General features: G+C 35.0%; 1 protein-coding gene across 1 annotated transcript in view; it reads left to right on the forward strand.

The window, feature by feature from the left end:
• The window catches only part of PEX3 (peroxisomal biogenesis factor 3), a 33387-nt gene that overhangs the window by 17071 nt on the left and 4110 nt on the right, over window positions 1-12206 (forward strand). The window contains exons 4-11 of the mRNA XM_010851461.1: window positions 3358-3401; window positions 4796-4920; window positions 5191-5257; window positions 5365-5419; window positions 5968-6136; window positions 7803-7873; window positions 9896-10018; window positions 11837-11933. Of these exons, the coding sequence (XP_010849763.1) occupies window positions 3358-3401; window positions 4796-4920; window positions 5191-5257; window positions 5365-5419; window positions 5968-6136; window positions 7803-7873; window positions 9896-10018; window positions 11837-11933 (751 nt within the window). The remainder of the gene's footprint in view (window positions 1-3357; window positions 3402-4795; window positions 4921-5190; window positions 5258-5364; window positions 5420-5967; window positions 6137-7802; window positions 7874-9895; window positions 10019-11836; window positions 11934-12206) is intronic.

Raw genomic sequence — 12206 nt, forward strand, 5'->3', positions numbered from 1 at the left:
AGTCCAGCGTTTCTCATGATGTACCCTGTATATAAGTTAAATAAGCAGGGTGACAATATACAGCCTTGACGTACTCCTTTTCCTATTTGGAACCAGTCTGTTGTTCCATGTCCAGTTCTAACTGTTGCTTCCTGACCTGCATACAGATTTCTCAAGAGGCAGGTTAGGTGGTCTGGTATTCCCATCTCCTGAAGAATTTTCCACAGTTTCTTGTGATCCACACAGTCAAAGGCTATGGCACAGTCAATAAAGCAGAAATAGATGTTTTTCTGGAACTCTCTTGCTTTTTCCATGATCCAGCAGATGTTGGCAATTTGGTCTCTGGTTCCTCTGCCTTTTCTAAAACCAGCTTGAACTTCAGGAAGTTCACAGTTCACGTATTGCTGAAGCCTGGCTTGGAGAATTTTGAGCATTACTTTACTAGCGTGTGAGATGAGTGCAATTGTGCGGTAGTTTGAGCATTCTTTGGGATTGCGTTTCTTTGGGGTTGGAATGAAAACTGACCACTTCCAGTCCTGTGGCCACTGCTGAGTTTTCCAAATTTGCTGGTATATTGAGTGCAGTACTTTCAGAACAGCATCATCTTTCAGGATTTGAAATAGCTCAACTGGAATTCCATCACCTCCGCTAGCTTTGTTCATAGTGATGCTTTCTAAGGCCCACTTGACTTCACATTCCAGGATGTCTGGCTCTAGGTGAGTGATCACACCATCGTGATTATCTTGGTTGTGAAGTTCTTTTTTGTACAGTTCTTCTGTGTATTCTTGCCACCTCTTCTTGATATCTTCTTCTAGATCTGATAGATAGAGTGCCTGATGAACTATGGAATGAGGTTCGTGACATTGTACAGGAGACAGGGATCAAGACCATCCCCGTGGAAAAGAAATGCAAAAAAGCAAAATGGCTGTCTGGGGAGGCCTTACAAATAGCTGTGAAAAGAAGAGAAGCGAAAAGCAAAGGAGCAAAGGAAAGATATAAGCATCTGAATGCAGAGTTTCAAAGAATAGCAAGAAGAGATAAGAAAGCCTTCCTCAGCGATCAGTGCAAAGAAATAGAGGAAAACAACAGAATGGGAAAGACTAGAGATCTCTTTCATGCCTTTCCATAGCCAGCTGCTATTGAGTACTTCCTGTATTAAAATTTTGGAACTACTATTTTCTTATTTCATTTAGAATTTCGGTAAGAATCACTTTGAGATTTATCTTAGGCAACATTCAAGAGATGTGATTTAACTGCATTAAAATACCTAATCCCTGAATTATGGTTGATACCCAGTTTAATATGGGACTAAAATATGGTATTCCACAACAAGGCTTGAGCAGTAGCTAAGGCTGCAGTAGGTCCCTGGTAGGATTTTCTCCATGTAGCTGTCAAACTTGTGCCATCTAGTAAAAGGTTACCTGAAGCTCTGCAGTCCCTCCAGTGGCAAAGAAAGATAAGAAACTAGTAATATCCCACAGTGGTAATGGTAGTTCAACTTCTTATTGAAATGTAAATTTATGTCTGATAATAATAATAAAGAATATGGGATTGTGTTTTTGTCATTTTTTTATTTCATTTTTCTTGTAATTTATTTTTATTGTATTTTACAAAAGTGTTCATCTGTGACGGATTGGAAGTATGCAAACAAAAAAACTGGTTCTACCACGAAGGTGATTTGAACAGCAGTGAACTCCATCCGCATAGTACATTGGAGTACTATGCTGTGGTTTAAAAAAAAAAAAAGATGGCTGTTATCTAATACTATTATGGAATGATGTCCAGGCTATATTGTTGCAAGTTTTAAAAAGTTAAAGTAAAGATGTATATAGTATGCTACCATTTGTCTAAAGGGGCAGGTATGAATATATATATATATATATATTTGCCTATATAAAGAAAAACAATACAAAGTTAAAGGATATTTTTAATAGTTGCCTATGAAGAAGGAAACAAAAGTGAACAGAAACAGACTTCTTTGAATATCCTGTGTTGTAAAGTCATCGGGGAATATAAATACAAATATTTATAAATAAGTAAATATTTTACACATTTATAACTATGTTTAGTGTTTGAAAGCAATGTCTAAAGTGATAGTAAATTAAATGAAATAACCTAAATGTGCATCTAGTTGGTGCCGTAAGCACAAAAACAGAAACTGTGCTGTGCCTGCGTGCTTAGTCACGTCCAGCTCCTTGTGATCCTGCCAGGCTCCTCTGTCCATGGGGTTTTCTGGGCAAGAATACTGGAGCGGATTGCCATTTCCTTCACCACGGGATCTTTCCGATCCAGGGATCAAACCCATGTCTCCTGTGTCTCCTGTATTGCAGGCAGATTCTTTACCCACTGAGTCATCAGGGAAGCCCAACAGAAACTATGCCAAGTGACTTTAAAACAGAAATTTGACTGTGTATTTTTAGTGGGATATATACTCTTAGAGCATACAGAATTGAAAAAACAAAAACCTTAAACTCTTTTTTCAGTATTGCTATTCTGAGACTGTTGTCCACAGAGTGAGGGATGAAGCAAATTGTAATTATATTGGTTTCACTGATTTCTAGCGCAGGCAGAAAGAAATACAGATATAAGATTAATGAGATTGTTAAAAAAAAGTGATCCTAATTTTTAATTAGAAGTATAAATATGAATTCATGATGTACTTTATCTCTTTAATATATGTACAACAAATAAATACACACATATAGTGTACTAGCTGAGTTTTCTGAACCAGGACTCTCAGAGAAATGGATGATTTCAGGCTTGCAGCAAAAATTGAACAAAATGAACCCAGACACCTTTTGTGTCCAAAAGCAAGGAAGCTGTCAAAGACTAAAGGGTTCATTTCAGAAGAACTTAGGAAGTAACCTGGATAGCCCCACAATGGTCAAAGACGGGCAGTTTGAAAATCAATAAGGGTAACAACTACAGTGGGTAGAAACACATTAAATATACATTTAAATGCCTGTGTTTGTAATGATATTTAAAAAAAAATACTTACCATTGAAGGATTATAGACCTACTTCATTATTTGTAAAATAGTAAATAAGGGAAAGATAAATATTACTCCTGTTTTCCTGTATGATTTTATAGTACACATATGCATATGCTCAGAAGGAGGAGAAAGACTGGAAGGACACACACAGGTAATGGTGATGGTGGTCGTCTAGTCGCTAAGTCCTGTCTCTGACTTTTATGAAAATGGGTGTTACCATCAGTTACTGAAATTATAGTCATTTTCTAGTATAGCTTATGGGCTTTGTTTGTACTGTTACAGTTATCTTGTGATAAAATATAATTAAATATTGAACTGCAAAGATCAAAGTTTTCTATTAAATTATCTAGATTATTATTTTCATATTTTCTGATATTTTTCTTTAGGCCTTCAAACAAGCTAGAAATATGGGAGGATCTGAAGATAATCAGTAAGCCTACATATTTCAAGGCATAGCCTTAAAATATTTTTAATGGGAAATTGTTGTATTCTATTATGTGGGTGACTCTTTTTTACCTACCACAGGGAGTTGTCATCAGGATTAAATAATTCTCATGAAGCAAGTAGATTGATGTCTACTGGTCATAGAAACTACTTAGTAATATTAGTGGTGGTGGTGGTATTATTGTTATAATAATACATAAACCTATCCTAGACTACATATGTGTATATTAGGTACTGATAGCTACAATAAAAGAAGTTTTTACTCCAACCTAAATAGTAATTTTACTTTGATATTGTATGCAAACTTTGATTAGTGATAAAAATTTCAAACAAAAAGTTTCCCTAGGACAGATAGATATATATATCTCCATGTCTCAGAACTTCATACTCATCATTCTTGTGTTTTCCTAACTGAATCATGCTTGTTGTTTAGTCACTAAGTCATGTCTGACTCTTTGCAACCCCATGGACTATACCTTCCCAGGCTCCTCTGTCCATGGAATTTCCCAGGCAAGAATGCTGGAGTGGGTTGCCATTTCCTTCTCCAGGGGATCTTCCCAACCGAGGGATTGAACCCGTGTCTGCTGCTTAGCAGGTGGATTCTTTACCACTGAGCCACCAGGGAAGCACAAATCATGCTTAAGCTTTGCCTGTTTGGAAATGAAATAAACCTGTGTAGTACCCTATATTTCCTTTCAAACTATTGTACTTTCTCATCTCCCTTGTGTAATATGAAAGCTTTCTATATTCTCTGTATTTTCTTCTGCACTCCCATTCACTCTCTGACACACTTGGAGCCTGGTTTCCACTCCTGTATCTCCATCCAAGCAGATATCACAAGATCAGTAGTGTTGCTAAATCCACTGGATGTTTTCCTCCTCTCAGCAAGAGTCAACACCTTTCCCTTACCTCTGTTTTGAACAGTCTGTCCTAAGCACCTGTGAAGACTGGTCTCTGTCTTTCTGTACCTTCCTCCATCCCTGTATGAGCTTATCCTTTGTCCTCTTTTACCTGCCAGTGACGGCTGGAGCTCTTCATGCTCAACCCTCTTCTCTGATTCTGAACGAGCTCCCTGGACAGCTCGGAGTTCTGAGGCTACGCTGAGTGCTTCCCAGTCCTTTAACCCTTCACTGAACATATTGGTTATTATCTTTATTGATTACTGTTTCAATTAAGAGATCATTCCTAATTGACAATAAATATTTTGTAAGCAGATAAACTATGAAATATTTTGAATTGATACATTGTTGTACTTGAAATAATTATAAATGTATATTTTAAGTTATCTTATGAAAAAATAACATAGGGATGGTTTGTGATTTTACACATTTGTTTGTGTTTTAATAATTAGTACCAAGAGGTTTTCTTTTCTCTGCAAAGGTTTCACAAGAAGTATCGTAGCTGTGTACAGTACTTGCATGCTGGTGGTTCTTTTGCGAGTCCAGTTAAACATAATCGGTGGATATATTTATTTGGATAATGCAGCAGTTGGCAAAAATGGCACCGTAAGTTTAATAGACTTAAATTGATACTGCCTTATCTTTCAAGAGATTCAAAATTTAACCAAATATTATCATGATAATTTATATAGAATAATTATATTTCATGTGATTATAAACTGTAACCATTATTTTTCTTCACATTTTGAAACTAGACTTTTTGTTATGTTGAAGACTAGTATTTCCTATTGTTCTAGGTCCTAGAATCTCAGCTTAAGTTATAATGAAAACATTATTTATTAATAATATTGAGTACCTTATGTCTATTTTGTACAGACAGTTCTTGCTCCCCCAGATGTCCAACAGCAATATTTATCAAGTATTCAGCACCTCCTTGGAGATGGTAAGATTCTTATTTATGACCTGTAAACTAATTCTAATTCATTCATTTGTATTATTGAGGAATTGAAAATGTAAACAAGGCTTTTACATTTATTTTTCTTTTTATAGGCCTGACAGAATTGATCACTGTCATTAAACAAGCTGTGCAGAAGATTTTAGGAAGGTAAGACATTTTGCTTTGGCTTTTCCTAACTTTCTGATTCTGATGAATAAAAGAAAAATTAACATAGTTCTAATGAAGCTAGTGACTTGACAAACGGTGGTCTGCAAAACTCTTTTAACCTAATACAGACACAGCCCTGGGGTATTACATTGTGGAATCTGTTTTCTTCATCAGTATCAACCTTTTGACTAAGGGGAAAGCTTTAATGTTTCATTGTGTATTGATTGATTTCAAAACAAACCAAAAAATATTTGGGTCATGAGAAAAAAGACCTGCTTTTAAAAATCTGCCTCTGAGGCTTTTAACTCCTGTTCATACAGGCAGTGTCTTTAATCACAGTGGGAATTTTCTTGTGAAATCTGCAACAAGATTTCTCTTGGCCCCAAACCAGTGGCTGATTTCTTAATCTACTCTAATGATTTCATAGTCAGCAGTTTCAGGTTTGACTGGATGAAACAGGATCTCTGGTAGTAACCTGTTAGGAAAAGAGTATTAATAGGACGTGTTGTATAGTTTCACTTATCCCAGTTTCCTTTCTCTTTTTCTAGTGTTTCTCTTAAACATTCTTTGTCCCTTTTGGACTTGGAGCAAAAACTGAAAGAAATCAGAGATCTCGTTGAGCAGCATAAATCATCTTCTTGGATTAATAATGATGGATCCAAATCTTTATTATGCCATTATATGATGCCAGATGAAGAAACTCCATTAGCAGTTCAGGTGCTTAATTCAAAACTATTTAAGCAAACCAGTTACTCTGTTTTTAATGTTTTTTTCATTATGTCTTAAAATTTATATTTCTGAGTCTCTTGAAAGGTAAGTGATTGAAAGACATATATTTCAATAATTTAAATAAAACCTCACTAATTTAGAAAACAAACTATAAATGTGATTGATTTCTAGTTAGAAAGCGTTTTAGATATTCCACAAGATTTTATTGAATATTAGTTATGTGACAGACAGTATGATGTATGATTGGGATATAAAATGAATAAGCATGTTCAGTAAACCTGGGGAATTCAGAAGACAAATTCAGTTCCAGTGGCTAACGCATATTTGTATGAGATCAAGTAACAGAAGATAAAGCTGGTAGTTGGGGACAGTATCATAAAGAGCTTTGTATGCCAAGATAAAGGGTCTAAACTTCAGTTCTAGACAAAGGTGAATTTTGATCAGGTCAGTACCACAATCATGTTTGCTTTTTAAGATAAATCAGTGATGCCAGTATCAGAGTGCACTGAAGGAGGTTGTAGTCATCCAGTTGGGAAACAAAGAAGGCCAGTTCTAACAGTTAGCAGCCATGGTGTTACCAGTTCTAACAGGTATCAGCCACACTATACCCTGGTGTGTCCCAGACAGTTGTGATCTAAATTACTCATTGATTAAGAATAATAAAAATACCAAGGATGTTCTCACCTAGAGAATCCCAGGGACGGGGAAGCCTGGCGGGCTGCCGTCTGTGGGGTTGCACAGAGTCGGACACGACTGAAGCGACATAGCAGCAGCAGCACAGGTTATAGGCCTCTTTTAAAGTAATTGCTGCTTATTAACATGTAAGCAGATTGCATCCATTCTTTGCAGTTGAGAGAAGGATCTTTCTCACTTAACAACTGAAGAAGCCTTAGACTAAAGAGGCCCTTTGCCATACCTCAGCCTAAAGACCTGTTAGAACCAAGATTGCCCTGTTTTTCATTGCTTGCCTTCCGCTCCCCTGGAGGCTCCAGAGATAGATTGTAACCCATTTAAGAGAACCTCATGAACCCCTACAGGATGGAAGCTAAACTGAATGAACAGAACAGACCTGTCAGAATTAACAAGAGAAACAGGAGAAAACTCACTTAAAAATTAGAATCTTGAGGAGATGCAATAATAGTATTCTTAAAGCTTTCTGGAATGATAAAGCAATTTCCACATTTTAAAAGTCAACAGTGGACTTAAAAAAGAAAATAATTCAAAAGAACAGGTAATGAGAGGGATGATGGACCAAATCTTACCTGAATTGAATTTAAACCTACAACTTAGATTGGAAGAACACATGGAGCCTTAGACTAAACTAGATTGATGAGAAAAGACACATGTATATCCTAATAAAATGCCTTAACAATAATAGAAAAAAAAAATCTCTGGTCTCTGCAACCTGGAAGACTAATTTTTCTTTGTTAATATGTCCTTCAGATAAATAAAGATCTTATAAAGAGCCTATTGTGACTCAGTGTTTAATGCTACTCATCTGTGCACATCAACCTGTATAGTTTCTTTGAGTTGAACATTTTTTTTATTGTTGATAGAACATAGACTTTTGAGATTTCCTGAACTCTTGAGTTTGTTTCATCATAACCCTGTGCTAATATTTGAAACCCTGAAGTGTAGCATTTTAATTTCACAGGCCTGCGGACTTTCTCCTAGAGATGTTACCACTATTAAACTACTCAATGAAACTAGAGACATGTTGGAAAGGTATGTACACTGCATGTAACAGGAACATGTGCTTCTATTTTAAATGTACTCATGACCATGTTATAGTTTTTCTTGAACAAATATTCAACATAATATTTTGTTAAAATTAAATTTTAAATATATTCCCCTGCTTTTAGTAGGATTTCCTACCTATACTCATGCTTGTCTTATTAGGGTAGGGAGGTAAGCAGAGATTTTTTTTCAAGATACCCAGGATTGCCCCTACCTGTTTTCCTAGCCTAGAGATTCTGATATACTAGTTAAGGGACTGGAAGATAGTTAGCATTTATATTTTGAGGAAAGCTTTAAACGGTGATTCTTATATGCCCAGTGTATTCTGGTATATGTTTAACAACCAGCCCTGTAAAGAAAAAAAAAAAACTAAAATTGTAGCCACAGCAGTGCTGACTCTGCTGACTCCCAACCTGATGTCACTCAGTGCTGACTTGGGAAGAGGTGCTCTTGCCAGCCAGAGCTAGCCAGCTCTAGCTAGTCCTCAGGTATACACACATGTGCACACGTGCTGTGTATGCACACACATACTCAGTTATGAGAACTACTTCCCCTAACCCTTTCAGGTTCGACTCTAATGTTACTAAATCTTTGAGTGATAAAAATTCACATCTGCCTTCAATAGAGTATTAACTTTAAAAAATTACCCAGAAGAGAGCCAGAATGTTACAAATGGGAAAAGCCCCAGATTATGTATTAGAAGATGAGAGGAACTAGATTCAAGGTTGGCTCTGCTGTTTATCAGCTGGTCAACCTTGGTTGAGCCACTTACACTCTTTGAGGTAGTTTTATCATGTGAAATCTTAGTGGTAATACCAGTTCATCTGCTGTATCTTAAGTGATTAAAGTATCAGTTTTTTTTTTTTAATTAAAGATAATTTAAGATCATTTTCTCTAGTTTTGTTTTCTGGGCAGATTATATCCTCCGTTTATAATATTTTTTCATGATCTTGAAGAAAATCAGCAAATTTTTAGGTTAATTCAGCTATTATCTGAATTCATCAAGTTCTAGTCCCTTGACTTTCTACAATATCAGTCTCCACTTCTTTTCTTATTCAGATCACTTCATGAAACTCTAGAAGGTCATCAGTGTTCTTTTGTCAAATTCAGTCAGCCTGTAGTGTTCATCTTTCTTGACCTTTCTCTGATAATTAACGCTGTTGATCAAGGTTTTCTTGAAATTATTTCTCTTACGGCTGCCTTGACAGTCTCCCAATTTTTTCCCCAGTTCTCAGATCATTTCTTCTTAGGTTCCTTTATGCCTGTCTTTCCTTTAAATACTAATGTTTCCCAGGTATTTGTTCTTTTTTCATCCTCAACTGCCCCAAGCAATTTTATTTACTCCCATTGCTTTACTGTTTATATGTTAATAATTACCAAATTTATAGCCCTAGCTCCCCACTGCCATGCATTGAATTGTGATTTCTACACATCAGAGACAGAACTAATCTGTTCAACTAGGCAGTTTCTAACTCTGATAGCATATATATTACTCTTCATATCAAAGAGTTTCTGTGAGGTAATAACGTAACAAAAAGAATTTGAACTTTAAGATCAGAAAGGCCTGGGTTCAAATTCTGCCTCCTATATTTACTAGTAACATACCTTAGGATAAATTTCTTCGTGCATCAAGTGTCCGGTTCCTCATCCGAACACATTAACAAAATATTCTGTCTCACTAGGATGATATGATAGACTTTCCTCGTTAAGAGTTTCCTCAAGAGAAGTAATGATTACTGATATTTATAAAAGTACATTTATGAAGTACCACATAATGTAAGAAAATCTAGCAAAATGAGCAAATATCCTCACTGCGTTGCGTTATATAATTAGCCCTCTTTTTATGCTTAACTTTTAAGATTGACTCCTTGATATATTTTTATATTGTTTTAGTTTATAAAATTGTGACTAGAAATGGTGGTGGCTGTCAAAGGTAGCCACATTGTTACTAAATTTTTGCCCTTTTCCATTGAAAATCTAAAAAGTAATTTATCTTCTTGTTTTATGTAGTCCAGATTTTAGTACAGTTTTGAATACCTGTCTCAGCCGAGGATTCAGTAGACTGCTAGACAACATGGCTGAGTTCTTTCGACCTACTGAACAAGACCTGCAACATGGTAACTCCATAAATAGGTAAGAAGACATGTAAGAATGTTACCAGTCTAGTGACTATTCTGATAAAACAGTGCTTTTTGGTATGTTTATTTTTTGTTCCAGGTAACAAAAAAAAAATCTCAGAGACAAATGTGAATGTTTATTTTTTCAACAAATTAAACTCTGTTAAGCCAATGACTCCTTCATTAGGAGGAGCTCTTTCAGTATTCAGTATTTAAATGTTTATTTCTTCTAAAATTTTGCGATTATACAGTAGTAATTAACTTGTGAAACTACTTTTCCATAGGCCAGTTTCAATTACTGAGGCTTTTTTAATTTAACGCTTTAGAATACAAAACTGTGAAAATGTTATTTAAGTTTTAACGTTTTCTCTTACATTATTCCAGTACTATAAGCTATAATTGGCCTTCATAATTCAACCAGGCATTCTTGTACTAGATTCCCATTTGATGAATTATCTCCTAGTTCTGTAGCCCTTTTTTAGGATTAGGAATGTTTAGATAGTACAGATGATTTTAATCATAATTACTACACTCTGCCAACAGATAGCTTATGGTTTTATTATAATCCCAGCATGAGCACCTTAAATCTATTAGGATTTACACTGTTTTGCAGTTTTTTTGTATTAAATTCAGAAAATAATAGATACTAAATCAATGTTAACTGACTGTAGACTTATCTGTTAAAATGAGGGATAACAGTAACTGATATGCAGTATGTATGTGCAATGCCTGCTTTAATTCTCAGATACATAGAGCAAGAGTTTATTTGCCCAGTTTTCTGGGACCACTCTTTATTATACAAAAAGGAATAATTTGCAGTTAACATTTGAGGATTTGGAATGCTTAGGGTCATAAAGTTTATTTTCTGAAGCAATTTAAATGTCATCCTAAAATCTTTTAGCAATTCTTTAAATTCTCAAAAAAAATTCAGCCTCAGTAAGTTCTCTAAATTAAGGTGCTCCAGTCAACAAAATTTCACTACAATCTCTATCTACCAAAAGTATTAGTTATTTACTGAATAGTGATAAGAATTTTTATATAAAACAAATACTTGATCTTGTACACTAGAGAATTATAAAAATTATGTTGCAGTTGTATCAGCCATTTCAATCTTTTCTTAATTCCTGTAGTACTCATGATCACTCCTGTAGGACTCAAGGGTTTACTATACTTAACTATTTGACATTGCTAGTAATTAAGAGAAATACAGACCAAAACTGTGAGATAATCATTTTTAGCTATCAGATATATGAAGAGTAAAGAAATGCTTGATGTAGAAAGGAGTCATGATAGAGCAGGTATCCTCTCATACTGTTAGAGAAGCAGAGGGAATTTGGTAATATGCATTTTAAAGCTTAAAAGCATTCATACCCTTCAACTCAGTAATTTACTGTAAATACAAAGTTATTTATATTAAGGAAAATTAGACAAAAACTCAGTGCCCAACCATAGGGAGCTGATGATATAAGTTGTCACAGCTAGAGGATGGATTACTATATAGTAATTGAAAAACAGATACTTTGGAAGAACTTTTAATGAGATGGAAAGAATGATTATAGCATGTGAATAAAAATGCAAAACTGTTGCTTGGGAGGTTATAGCTGGGTGTTAAAAACACTCAAAAACTATAGATATGTATAAAAAATTACTGGAAGAAATTAACTATGATGTCAATTATAATTGTTATTTCTAGATGGTAAAATTATGTTTGGTCTTTATTTTCTTACTAAAATATTTCTGTAAGTACTTTTCAATGGCTATTTCTTTTATAATTAAACATTAAATTCCTATAAGATAATTTCAGAAAATAATTATTACTGTGATGATTTTTCAGTCTTTCCAGTGTCAGCCTGCCTTTAGCTAAGATAATTCCCATAATAAATGGACAGATCCATTCAGTTTGCAGTGAAACACCTAGTCATTTTGTTCAGGTAAGAGGAGAGCTTGGGTTACTATTAAAAACAGACTGTACTTTTGGTTATGATCCTGTTTGTCTAACATAAAATTACATTTCTCTTCTATGATACTCGTTCAAAGAAACCAAAAACTTGAAGCCACATGTAGAGTATAGTAGAGTGCCCCATGAGAGTATAATATCACGGCACTTTTATGAGGCTAGGAATACCTTTCTCCATGTTATAGTACAACACGTGTTAGACAGACTGCATTTTAGTCCAGATATATTCTAGTGGTCGGTTGAATTT

This window comes from Bison bison, unplaced genomic scaffold (assembly GCF_000754665.1).
Source record: "Bison bison bison isolate TAMUID 2011002044 unplaced genomic scaffold, Bison_UMD1.0 scf7180017864303, whole genome shotgun sequence".
Taxonomy (NCBI): domain Eukaryota; kingdom Metazoa; phylum Chordata; class Mammalia; order Artiodactyla; family Bovidae; genus Bison; species Bison bison.